The following is a 14,168-nucleotide window of genomic DNA, read 5'->3' on the forward strand; positions in this document are numbered from 1 at the left end:
TACCACCTTACACAGGGACAAAGAGGAAGGTGCAGATGAAAGTGCAGGTTCCTTCATCAGGTGGGGGGGGGCATACTTGTTGGCGACGTCACTGGCACAGGGCCCCTCAGAGTACGCAAAAGTGTCGCTGCTGGTGGGAGGCGCCCCCGCCATGCAAACACAGCGCCGTACTTTGAGGGGCCCTGTGCCAGTGCCAATGCGAACGAGTGACCCCCCCCTGCTTGCTCAGGATCACAGCACTTGCAACGTTGAAATACTTACCTCTCCCTGCTCCACCGCCGTGACGTAGTCCGCTTTTCCTGGGCCCACGAAAAACTTGAGCCAGCCCTACTCCCCCCACAACTTTGGCCAAATGACCCCCAATTTCCAATGCCCAACTATTATTATAAAGTTAATTAAGATTGACAAGCTTCAGAAACAAGAATGGATGTTTTTGGCATTAAAATGGGCACTGTAGGTGTTTTCCTGGCCTCCACTCACTGCCGACTATGCTTCCCCATTGACTTCCATTGGGTTTCGTGTTTCGGTCGATCCCCGACTTTTAGCGATAATCGGCCGACTGCACTCGACTCGACTCTGGACAAAATCGGGTTTCCCAAAACCCGACTCGATCTTAAAAAAATGAAAGTCGCTCAACCCTAGTTGCCATCATCAATTCCAGGTGGGTGGGGTCGTCTACAGAGTTGTTTACTCATACTGTGGCCTGGGATTCAGAAGTCTGCTCCAAAGCTTCAGTGTCTGCTAGTCAGCAGAGTAGCCCACTCATCCACCGCCTGTTTACCTAACTACCATTTTTTAACGGCATCTAGCCCAGGAAATCCTTTTGGGCCTAGGAGCAATTTCTGATACTCAGCAGAGTACCCCACCCATGAAGCAAGCTACACCGCATATTTACCTAACTACTATTTTTTAATGGCATCTAGCTCAGGAAATCCTTTTGGGGCTAGTAGCAATTTCTGCTACTCAGCAGAGTACCCCACCCATGAAGCAAGCTACACCGCCTGTTTACCTAACCACTATTTTTTAAATGCATGTAGCCCAGGAAATCCTTTTGGGCCTAGTAGAATTTTGTGCTACTCAGCAGCGTACCCCACTCATGAAGCAAGCTACACTGCATGTTTACCTAACTACTATTTTTTAACTGCATCTAGCCCTGGAAATCGTTTTGGGCCTAGTAGAATTTTGTGCTACTCAGTAGCGTACCCCACCCATGAAGCAAGCTACACCGCCTGTTTGCCTAAGTACTATTTTTTAACTGCATGTAGCTCAGGAAATCCTTTTGGGCCTAGTAGAATTGTGTGCTACTCAGCAGCATACCCTACCCATGAAGCAAGCTACACCTCCTGTTTACCTAAGTACTATTTTTTAACTGCATCTAGCCCAGGAAATCCTTTTGGGCCTAGTAGCAATTTCTGATACTCAGCAGAGTACCCCACCCATGAAGCAAGCTACACCGCCTTCTTCCTTTCTCAATCTAACCCCTCGGCTCTGGGGTGTCCACTCTCCCTCCAGCTCTCTCCTTCTCACAGGTGGACTACCACGTGTATTCACACTGTGGCGAATCTTTTGGGCCCAGGCAAAAGAAGTCGTCGAGGTAATGGATAATATGTGCCGCCTTACAAACGTCCATGGCGACACATTCGAGGAAGCAACTAAACGCCTCAAATAGTGAGCAGGATATGGAGCACCCCATGGGCAAAAAGCGATCTATGTAGTATGCTCCTTCATAGAAGCAGCCCAATGGGAGGACACTATTCGGAGGCACAGGTAGTAACCGGAACGCCCCCTCAAAGTCTGTTTTGGCCATTAGGGTGCCCCTTACCAACTTCTTGACCCGCCTGATTGCCTCAACAAAGGAGGTACAGTACATAGTACTGTACTTGGTTCCGCGTCGATGTTGTCGTTTACTGACCTGCCCCTTGGATATGACAAATGGTGGATTAGTCTGAATGTATTGGGTTCCTTTTTAGGCACAACTCCCAACGGGGGTACCACTACGTCTTCTAAGGAGAGTGTTCTGAATGGACCCGCCGCCATTCTACCTAAAGATATTTTTTTTTTTTTTTTGTCACGACGTCTGGGTGTTGGTAGGGTGATTTTAGATTTTTACTCCAGCCTTTCTTGATTTTAGAAGGGCATGACATGCCTATATCTGTGTCTCCTCCTCCTTTTACTCCTCCACCTCTTTTCTTTGCGCATGACTATATGTAGTTGTGACTTTTCCATGTGTTTGTTGTGTCATCTGAGCAGTTTGTCAGCTTTTGGACACCTTTTAAGGTGTTTTCTATGTGTTTTCTATGTGTTTGTATGTGTTTGTGTTTGCCTGCCATTGCTTTCAATGGGGTTTGACGGTGTTTGTTGAACGTTCGACGAACATTCGTCGAACACGCCCCAGTTCGACGAACCAAACCGAACTCGAACACTAGGGGGGTGGCTCAACACTACTCCTGATGTTAAAATGAACAGTTTACACGTCAAACTGATGAGTGAGAAAGCTCATGAGTAGAGATGAGCGGATTGCGACCCCAGTCCATGGTCCATGTCAATAGTCTCTGACCATGGAAAGGAACTTTGTGAACTTCCTTACCCTCTAGTATCCCAAGCTCAGCTTATGATTACTGGGCTGGCAGATGTCATCTTTGCAGCATGTGGCACAGGTCACCTGAGATCAGGAAGTTGTTCCAGTCTTGGAAGATAGTTTAGGCAATTTTGTTCTGCTATTAATGAACTTTCTGACTTTCTTGCCAACATTTTAAAGCCTAAACCTGGAACATTTAACACCTTGCTAATACCAAGCTTCATTCTGCCCAGATAAAGGCTAATTTCTACTTTTGGGTTAGATTTCTATAAGTCACTTAGATTCTAGACCTTCTTCACATGTCGGTATATAACACATACGTGAAAAAACAGTACTAGCGCCATTAGTGTTTTCCATTGGTGTGTCTTCCACGTGTCCATTTTTATCATCAGTGTGGCCATCGGTGTTTTTCCGGTATAGATAAAGCAAGAAAGAAATGTCAAAGTTTCTCTTATACTTAGCAATGTTAAACACGGACAGAACACGGATGGCGCACGGATTTCATCTGTGTGCTGTATGTTTTTTTTCATGGACACATAAGCTTGCATTGGTCTTTGTCATCCTTGCTGCCGGAAAAGGACCATAGGTTATATTGGGTACGTGTGATATTCGTGAGAAAAAAAGCGGATGCCACATGTTCTGGAAACACGAACATGTGAAAGTGACCTAAATTTGGGTTTATATGTGTTTTTGGATACATTTTGGACTTGTTTTCCTTTTGTATTTGCTGATCCATAAAATGATATTGATTATGATCACTCTTATAACTTGAGATATAGACCTTATAAATCCCACAATTTGCTCTGAATTATCCTTCATCTTCTTATTGACAAGTTCACTTTTTTTTTTTTATAAAAAAAAATAACGTTTATGTATCATTATTTTTTGTAGGAAATTAATTTGCTTTGGAAAGAAACATTACACAATGTCAAATACCTGTTGAGGTAATGAGCTAAAATCCTGGGTCGGGAAAAGTAGGAGATGCTAATTAAAGCAGATATTGATGGGGTCTATTAATCAGGATCTACCCTTTAATAAATCAGAAGGCACAAAAATGGTCTTTTATTTTGTTTTGGTTGCATCTCTTGGTTTCCGAAGGCACAGGGTCAACTAATCCAGTCTAAATTGTTAGCCATAACTACAAAATATTTAAGCCCATTTCAAATAATCAACTCACCCATAACTATAAAGGAAAATAATGAGTTATACTGTGTGACTCGATGCTGTTAATACTCAAAGTTTTAGCTTTTACCTGAAGAAAATGGCATAAATCCATCGTTCCGACTAAACTTGCCATTTTCATCCAGGAAATGTCCTGGATTGAACTGATTCGGGTATCTAAACTGTTTCGGATCATGGAGAACAGAACTAAGCATTGGGAAGACAGTTGTACCCTAGGAAAACAATAAAATTGCATAAACAGTAGGAAAACAATAAAATTACATAAACGTTAACTATTACAACCATTTTTGTAAATTAATTTTTGGGACTCCTAATAGTATTGAGCTGCATTTTAGTTGTGACACGATCCATATTACTTGCCGTCTACCAGTGAACACTCAAAAGTGCAGTTTTACCTTTGGAATATAGAAATCTCTAAACGTCACATCACGGATTACTTTGCGTGGAGATCCCATTGGTATGAGGTCAACATATCTTTGAATCTCATGGATTACAGCATCCATATAGGGCATATGAGATCGATCCTCCACACATGGAGCCCTGTCCCTTCCAATGACTTTGTCAATCTCTTGATGGATATGTTCTGTAAGGATGAACGACAACTGGGGTTTAGACACACAAGAAGCTTAACCAATGACCTTATTATAATTAACGTAAAGCATTTACTTAATTTTTTTACAATTGGAATTTCAGATTCATGGAAATTGAGAAAAGAGATTTGCAACAATCGGGACCGAACTAAAGCCTTATTAGAAAGTTGAAGTTAATTAGTATTTTGAAGACTTTTCCAACCTTCAACTTCCGGATGCTTGAGGAGAATCAGCAGTCCATAACGGAGTGTCAAGCTGACAGTTTCTGTCCCAGCGCCAAACAAATCTAAAGTGCTATAAACCACTCCATCCATGTGAAACTCAGTATCAGCCTTGTCTTTTTCCTGTGCAAATAAGTAGAAATGTTAGATGCATGAAGTAATGCTTGATTATTACTGTTAGTATTCTACAGTTTATCTCATTGCTCGAAGGGAATTGTATGCTCAGGTGTATCCTGTAATGCAGGGGTGGGCAACTCATTTTCCTTTTGGGCCACATGAGGGACCGTGACTTTTGTGGAGGCCAAACCAACAGGCTGAATTAATTCTGCTCAATATTAATATAAACATAATAATTATAATTATATTAATATTAATCAATATTATAATATTAAAATTAATTGTATCATTTAATATTGAGCAAAATTAAGTATATTGACACCCCCTATTTATCATGAGTCCATACCGCCTCCATATACAGTATGAGACTACACATGCACCCTACCGATATCCAGCATTAGACCCCCTATATTGTATGAGTCCACACATAGCCTTCATATATACAGTATAATTCCAAACACAGCCCTCCTATATAGAGTATGAGCCCTCACATATAACACTCTATATAGTATAATACTAAACACAGCACCCCTGTATGCAGTATGAGCCCCCATAGTCTCCATATACAGTACAGACCAAAAGTTTGGACACACCTTCTAATTTAATGATTTTTCTGTATTTTCATGACTATGAAAAGAAAATTGTACATTCACACTGAAGGCATCAAAACTATAAATTAACACATGTGGAATTATATACTTAACAAAAAAGTGTGAATCAACTGAAATTATGTCTTATATTCTAAGTAGTGATGAGTGAACGTGCTCGTCACTAATCGTTACTCGCCCGAGTATCGGGGTACTCGGGGAACTCGCCGAGCAGCGATCATTTCCGGGATTATTCGGCGGTAACTGCAGTCTCCACCCAGCAGTTTTGGCAGACTTTAGAGACCCAATAACGGTGCAGGGATTGTCTGCCAGGCCATGAAACGCCTCAGCCATCTTTGTTGTGGTCGTGCAGTGATTGGCTGGGCCGTACAGCATCATACAGAGTATAAGAGACCAGGCACCACCCTGATAGACGCATTCTGTTCCTGTTTCAGCAAGAGTAGGGAGAGCTGGTGCCGAGATAGGGTCAGGATCGTGGTTTTAGAGGTAGTGTAGGTCTGCAACTCTTACATCCACAACTCCTCAGAAACCAAAAGTCCTTTTTAGGGCTAATTTGTGGGTCCCGATATTACAGCGCTAGGCAGGCAGGGCACAGCATATCCACATCAGTGCAAGGCCTGCAGGCACTATATGTGCTTCCAACGCTCTGACTGCATCCTTCCCAAAGCTGCTGCTGCAGCTTATTTACTGTCTATATACCTTTTTTCCCCACAAATTCCCCCCCCAGACTGAAGCCTGTTGAAAAGTGATAGTTTGTCAGGCATACGTAGAAAAGTTGCCCCTTTTTTTGGTGTTTTAATTTCACCAAAAAAGGCCTCATGTATCTGCGTGCTCCAAGTTTGGGCATTGGAGGTCGGTGTACTTATTTTGTGGCTGTGTGATGCTCAAATTCTATACAGCGCTATTTAGCATCCAAAAAAATTGAAAGGCCACAGACTTGCCAGTGTGGTATTTCCGTTACAGCCGTCATATATCTCTGTGCTCTAAGTTTGGTTATTGGAGGCCGGTGTACTTATTTTGTGGCTGTGTGATACTCAAATTCTATACAGCGCTATTCAGCACTAGTGTTGAGCGATACCGTCCGATACTTGAAAGTATCGGTATCGGAAAGTATCGGCCGATACCGGCAAAGTATCGGATCTAATCCGATACCGATACCCGATACCCATACAAGTCAATGGGACACCAAGTATCGGAAGGTATCCTGATGGTTCCCAGGGTCTGAAGGAGAGGAAACTCTCCTTCAGGCCCTGGGATCCATATCAATGTGTAAAAGAAAGAATTAAAATAAAAAATAGGGATATACTCACCTCTCCGGCGGCCCCTGGACTTTACCGCCGTAACCGGGAGCCGTTGTACCTAAGAATGCACGCTTGAAGGGCCTTAGATGACGTCACGGCTCTCTGATTGGTCGCGTAGCGGTCGTGTGACCGCTACGCGACCAATCAGAAGCCGTGACGTCATGGAAGGTACTGAACGCGCTCATTTTAAACAAAGCAGGCTGCCGGTTACCAGCGGTGATGTCCAGGCTGCGTCGGAGAGGTGAGTATATCAATATTTTTTATTTTAATTCTTTATTTTACACATTAATATGGTCCCGATACCGATTCCCGATACAACAAAAGTATCGGATCTCGGTATCGGAATTCCGATACGGCAAGTATCGGCCGATACCCGATACTTGCGGTATCGGAATGCTCAACACTATTCAGCACCCGAAAAAATTCAAAAATTCAAAGGCCACAGATTTCCCAGTGTGGTATTTCCGTTACAGCCATCAAATATCTCTGTGCTCTAAGTTTGGTCATTGGAGGCCAGTGTACTTATTTTGTCGCTGTGTGATACTCAAATTCTATACAGCGCTATTTAGCATCCAAAAAAATGAAAAGGCCACAGAACTGCCAGTGTGGTATTTCCGTGACAGCCGTTATATATCTCTGCGGTCTACGTTTAGGCATTGGAGGCCGGTGTACTTACTTTGTGGCTGTGTGATACTCAAATTCTATACAGCGCTATTTAGCAACCAAAAAAATTGAAAGGCCATAGATTTGCCAGTGTGGTATTTCCGTGAGAGCCGTCATATATCTCTGTGCTCTAAGTTTGGTCATTGGAGGCCGGTGTACTTACTTTGAGGCTGTATGATACTCAAATTCTATACAGCACTATTTAGCATCCGAAAAAATTAAAAGGCCACAGAACTGCCAGTGTGGTATTTCCGTGACAGCCGTTATATATCTCTGCGCTCTAAATTTAGGCATTGGAGGCCGGTGTACTTACTTTGTGGCTGTGTGATACTCAAATTCTATACAGCACTATTTAGCATCCAAAAAAATTGAAAGGCCACAAATTTGCCAGTGTGGTATTTCCGTGAGAGCCGTCATATATCTCTGTGCTCTAAGTTTGGTCATTGGAGGCCGTTGTACTTATTTTGTGGCTGTGTGATACTCAAATTCTATACAGCGCTATTTAGCACCAAAAAAAATTCAAAAATTCAAAGGCCACAGATATTCCAGTGTGACATTTTCGTTACAGCCGTCATTAGGGTTGAGCGACTTTCATTTTTTTAAGATCGAGTAGGGTTTTGGGAAACCCGATTTTGTCCAGAGTCGAGTCGAGTGCAGTCGGCCGATTATCGCTAAAAGTCGGGGATCGACCGAAACACGAAACCCAATGCAAGTCAATGGGGAAGCATAGTCGGCAGTGAGTGGAGGCCAGGAAAACACCTACAGTGCCCATTTTAATGCCAAAAACATCCATTCTTGTTTCTGAAGCTTGCCAATCTTAATTAACTGTATAATAATAGTTGGGCATAGGGAATTGGGGGAAAGTTGTGGGGGGAGTAGGGCTGGCTCAAGTTTTTCGTGGGCCCAGGAAATGCGGACTACGTCACGGCGGTGTTGCAGGGAAAGGTAAGTATTTAAACATTGCAAGTGCTGTGATCCTGAGCAAGCAGGGGGGGGCCCACTCGTTCGCATTGGCACTGGCACAGGGCCCCTCAAAGTACGGCGGTGTGTTTGCATGGCGGGGGCGCCTCCCACCAGCAGCGACACTTTTGCGTACTCTGAGGGGCCCTGTGCCAGTGACGTCGCCAACGAGTATGCCCCCCCACCTGATGAAGGAACCTGCACTTTCATCTGCACCTTCCTCTTTGTCCCTGTGTAAGGTGGTATAACATGCGGGAAGGGGAACCTTACTTTTAGCAGGGTCAGATTCTGGCTGTGTAGAGTACAAGGGGAATGTAGTGGTCTAGGTCAATGTACCAGCAGACTCATTTAGCAGTGGCTGGGCAATGGGCAGGATGAGGAGGAAACAGATATAGGGCCAAAGAATAAAGTAGGCTAAATGCAGTTCAAAATTGGTAACAGGACTAAACAGGCGGCATTGCTTTGTTCAGTGGAGTAGCAAACCCAAGAGCAGCAGACACTGTTTCAAGGGCCTAACCACACTAGTAGGCCAAATGCAGTTTAATATCTGATAGTATAGGGCGAAAGCCAGAATGTGGAAGCTCAGCTTTGTTCAGTTGAGGACAACACCAGGGAGGGGCAGACACCTTTAGTAGGCCGGAAAAGCCTATTGCATTTTTTAAAATGGTAATTTGGAGCAGAAGGTTGAAGCTCAGCTTTATTTAGTTGAGGACAACACCAGGCAGGGGCACACAGACAGACACCTTTAGTAGGCCGGAAAAGCCTATTGCATTTTTTAAAATGGTAATTTGGAGCAGAAGGTTGAAGCTCAGCTTTATTTAGTTGAGGACAACACCAGGCAGGGGCACACAGACAGACACCTTTAGTAGGCCGGAAAAGCCTATTGCATTTTTTAAAATGGTAATTTGGAGCAGAAGGTTGAAGCTCAGCTTTATTTAGTTGAGGACAACACCAGGCAGGGGCACACAGACAGACACCTTTAGTAGGCCGGAAAAGCCTATTGCATTTTTTAAAATGGTAATTTGGAGCAGAAGGTTGAAGCTCAGCTTTATTTAGTTGAGGGCAACACCAGGGAGGGGCAGAAGCCGTTAGTAGGCCCTAACCAAAGTTGAAGGCCAAATGCAGTTTAATTTCTGATACTATAGGCCGAAAGCCAGAAGGTGGAAGCTCCGATTTAGACAGTGGAGGACAATTTGAATTAGGGACTGCAGACAGACTTAGTAGGCTGTCCCCTGTGGACCATGCATCCAACACATTAACCCATTGCGCCGTAATGGACACGTAATCTTCCGTGGCCATGCCTACAGGTCCATGCGTCTGTTGTCAGGTGCACCTTTGTACTCACAGATTGCCAGAGTGCATGGACAATGCGGTCTTCTACATGCTGGTGGAGGGTTGGGATGGCTTTTCTCGCAAAAGAAGTGTCGACTGGTTAGCTTGTAGCGTGGTACAGCGTAGTCCATCATGGCCTTATTAATAGTAAATAAAATATATAACTAGGCTCTATGAACTTTTAAATAGGTTCCAGGGGTACACGGGCAGCATTGGTGTGGTCAGTGGAGGAGTATTGCAAGTAGGGGCTGCAGACAGGCTATCAAAGGCCTAAAATACCAAACAGTAGGCACTCATGGCAGTTTTACATCGGTTACATGGATACACAGGCAGGCACTCCAGGCAGCATTGTGGTCAGTGGAGGAGTATTGCAAGTAGGGGCCGCAGACAGGCTATCAAAGGCCTAAAATAACAAACAGTAGGCAGTCATGGCAGTTTTACATCGGTTACATGGATACACAGGCAGGCAATCCAGGCAGCATTGTGGTCAGTGGAGGAGTATTGCAAGTAGGGGCCGCAGACAGGCTATCAAAGGCCTAAAATAACAAACAGTAGGCAGTCATGGCAGTTTTACATCGGTTACATGGATACACAGGCAGGCACTCCAGGCAGCATTGTGGTCAGTGGAGGAGTATTGCAAGTAGGGGCCGCAGACAGGCTATCAAAGGCCTAAAATAACAAACAATAGGCTCATTGCAGTTTTACAGCGGTTACATGGATAGACGGGCAGGCAGCTTGGTGGTGAGTGGAGGAGTATTTAAAGTAGGGACCGCAGACAGGCTTCAAAGGCCTAACATAAGAAAATGGGCTGGCTGTAGGCACTTTATAATTGGTTCCAGGGGTACACGGGCAGCAGTGGTCTGGCCAGTGGAGGACTAGTGGAAGGAGGGACCGCAGACAGGCTTCAAAGGCCTAACATAAAAAAATGGGCTGGCTGTAGGCACTTTATAATTGGTTCCAGGGGTACACGGGCAGCAGTGGTCTGGCCAGTGGAGGACTAGTGGAAGGAGGGACCGCAGACAGGCTTCAAAGGCCTAACATAAAAAAATGGGCTGGCTGTAGGCACTTTATAATTGGTTCCAGGGGTACACGGGCAGCAGTGGTCTGGCCAGTGGAGGACTAGTGGAAGGAGGGACCGCAGACAGGCTTCAAAGGCCTAACATAAAAAAATGGGCTGGCTGTAGGCACTTTATAATTGGTTCCAGGGGTACACGGGCAGCAGTGGTCTGGCCAGTGGAGGACTAGTGGAAGGAGGGACCGCAGACAGGCTTCAAAGGCCTAACATAAAAAAATGGGCTGGCTGTAGGCACTTTATAATTGGTTCCAGGGGTACACGGGCAGCAGTGGTCTGGCCAGTGGAGGACTAGTGGAAGGAGGGACCGCAGACAGGCTTCAAAGGCCTAACATAAAAAAATGGGCTGGCTGTAGGCACTTTATAATTGGTTCCAGGGGTACACGGGCAGCAGTGGTCTGGTCAGTGGAGGACTAGTGGAAGGAGGGACCGCAGACAGGCTTCAAAGGCCTAACATAAAAAAATGGGCTGGCTGTAGGCACTTTATAATTGGTTCCAGGGGTACACGGGCAGCAGTGGTCTGGCCAGTGGAGGACTAGTGGAAGGAGGGACCGCAGACAGGCTTCAAAGGCCTAACATAAAAAAATGGGCTGGCTGTAGGCACTTTATAATTGGTTCCAGGGGTACACGGGCAGCAGTGGTCTGGCCAGTGGAGGACTAGTGGAAGGAGGGACCGCAGACAGGCTTCAAAGGCCTAACATAAAAAAATGGGCTGGCTGTAGGCACTTTATAATTGGTTCCAGGGGTACACGGGCAGCAGTGGTCTGGCCAGTGGAGGACTAGTGGAAGGAGGGACCGCAGACAGGCTTCAAAGGCCTAACATAAAAAAATGGGCTGGCTGTAGGCACTTTATAATTGGTTCCAGGGGTACACGGGCAGCAGTGGTCTGGCCAGTGGAGGACTAGTGGAAGGAGGGACCGCAGACAGGCTTCAAAGGCCTAACATAAAAAAATGGGCTGGCTGTAGGCACTTTATAATTGGTTCCAGGGGTACACGGGCAGCAGTGGTCTGGTCAGTGGAGGACTAGTGGAAGGAGGGACCGCAGACAGGCTTCAAAGGCCTAACATAAAAAAATGGGCTGGCTGTAGGCACTTTATAATTGGTTCCAGGGGTACACGGGCAGCAGTGGTCTGGTCAGTGGAGGACTAGTGGAAGGAGGGACCGCAGACAGGCTTCAAAGGCCTAAAATAACAAACAATAGGCTCATGGCAGTTTTACAGCGGTTACATGGATACACGGGCAGCTTGGTGGTGAGTGGAGGAGTAGTGCAAGGAGTGTCTGTCCCAGTACTCCCAAAATATAAATAGATGTTAATGTCTCGCAAAACAACCAAAACAAAAAAAAAGGTGGCATACTTAGGTACAGGGGTGGGCTCATCTGCTGAGTTTCTGACATAGTAATTTGGCAGTAACTATTTAATGGTGCCAATATAGGACACAGACACAGACTACTTTAAGTTGCATCATAGATGTCTACAAATGTGTATTGTCAGTGCCAGACATTGAATGATGTCAGCGAATAGACTAAAGATTGGTGGAGCTGTGCGACATAATTTTGCATGTGGTAGAGCACATTTTGAGCTGGGGTAGGGGGGAACTCTCTAGAGGCCGGCGGGACCGCCCCAGGGCCCCTCATGTTACAACGGTGTGTCTGACGTTGGGTGCGCACCACCACCGCCAGAGACACTACATTGTACTATGAGGGACCCAGTAGCAATGCCGTCAACCAAAAGCGAGCACACCCACCTCTTCAGACAAACAGCAGTCTCACGGGTGCTTGCGCCAAGTCGCGATACCACGGCCCCGTGTGGGGAGTTTGGCCATTTAGGGAGGTGTAAACATGTCGTATGCTGTACAATCAGCTGCAGCAAATTAGACATTAGAAAAGTAATTCACAGGCAAGAGCCTTTCATAGGAAAGCTAGGTGTCGGCCGGGCAAGGTGGGGCAAAAGATTTCGAAATCCAGTTGTGGTTCATTTTAATGAATGTTAGATCGTCAACATTTTGGGTAGCCAGACGAGTCCTTTTTTCGGTTAATATTGAACCTGCAGCACTGAATACTCTTTCTGATAGGACACTTGCTGCCGGGCAAGCAAGCTCCTGCAATGCATATTCTGCCAATTCTGGCCAGGTGTCTAATTTGGAGGCCCAGTAATCAAATGGGAATGACGGTTGAGGGAGAACATCGATAAGGGATGAAAAATAGTTAGTAACCATACTGGACAAATGTTGTCTCCTGTCACTTTCAATTGATTCAGCAGTACCTGTCCTGTCTGCGGTCATAGCAAAATCACTCCACAACCTGGTCAGAAAACCCCTCTGTCCAACGCCACTTCTGATGTGTGCACCCCTAACACTCCTAGTCTGCTGCCCCCTGGAGCTCGTGTGAGAACGATCACGTGCGCTGTGTGCTGGGAATGCCTGAAGCAAACGGTCAACAAGAGTTGATTGTTTGGTTGCTAATATTAGTTCCAAGTTCTCATGTGGCATAATATTTTGCAATTTGCCTTTATAGCGTGGATCAAGGAGGCAGGCCAACCAGTAATCGTCATCGTTCATCATTTTCGTAATGCGTGTGTCCCTTTTTAGGATACGTAAGGCATAATCCGCCATGTGGGCCAAAGTTCCAGTTGTCAAATCTCCGGTTGTGATTGGTTGAGGGGCAGTTGCAGGCAAATCTACGTCACTTGTGTCCCTCAAAAAACCAGAACCCGGCCGTGACACGCAACCAATTTCCTGTGCCCCCGGGAAAGGTTCGGCATTAAAAATATACTCATCCCCATCATCCTCCTCGTCCTCCACCTCCTCTTCGCCCGCTACCTCGTCCTGTACACTGCCCTGACCAGACAATGGCTGACTGTCATCAAGGCTTTCCTCTTCCTCTGGTGCAGACGCCTGCTCCTTTATGTGCGTCAAACTTTGCATCAGCAGACGCATTAGGGGGATGCTCATGCTTATTACGGCGTTGTCTGCACTAACCAGCCGTGTGCATTCCTCAAAACACTGAAGGACTTGACACATGTCTTGTATCTTCGACCACTGCACACCTGACAACTCCATGTCTGCCATCCTACTGCCTGCCCGTGTATCCTCCCACAAATAAATAACAGCACGCCTCTGTTCGCACAGTCTCTGAAGCATGTGCAGTGTTGAGTTCCACCTTGTTGCAACGTCTATGATTAGGCGATGCTGGGGAAGGTTCAAAGACCGCTGATAGGTCTGCATACGGCTGGCGTGTACAGGCGAACGTCGGATATGTGAGCAAAGTGCACGCACTTTGAGGAGCAGGTCGGAGAACCCAGGATAAGTTTTCAATAAGCACTGCACCACCAGGTTTAAGGTGTGAGCCAGGCAAGGAATGTGTTTCAGTTGGGAAAGGGAGATGGCAGCCATGAAATTCCTTCCGTTATCACTCACTACTTTGCCTGCCTCAAGATCTACTGTGCCCAGCCACGACTGCGTTTCTTGTTGCAAGAACTCGGACAGAACTTCCGCGGTGTGTCTGTTGTCGCCCAAGCACTTCATAGCCAATACAGCCTGCTGAC

General features: G+C 45.8%; 1 protein-coding gene across 1 annotated transcript in view; it reads right to left on the reverse strand.

The window, feature by feature from the left end:
• LOC143805876 (cytochrome P450 2A3-like) overlaps positions 1-14,168 on the reverse strand; it is a 230,936-nt gene that overhangs the window by 49,977 nt on the left and 166,791 nt on the right. The window contains exons 6-8 of the mRNA XM_077285617.1: positions 4,553-4,694; positions 4,156-4,343; positions 3,831-3,972 (exon numbers count right to left, since the gene is read on the reverse strand). Coding sequence (XP_077141732.1) covers positions 3,831-3,972; positions 4,156-4,343; positions 4,553-4,694 — 472 coding nt within the window. The remainder of the gene's footprint in view (positions 1-3,830; positions 3,973-4,155; positions 4,344-4,552; positions 4,695-14,168) is intronic.

The sequence above is a fragment of the Ranitomeya variabilis genome, chromosome 2, assembly GCF_051348905.1.
Source record: "Ranitomeya variabilis isolate aRanVar5 chromosome 2, aRanVar5.hap1, whole genome shotgun sequence".
NCBI classification, from domain to species: Eukaryota; Metazoa; Chordata; class Amphibia; order Anura; family Dendrobatidae; genus Ranitomeya; species Ranitomeya variabilis.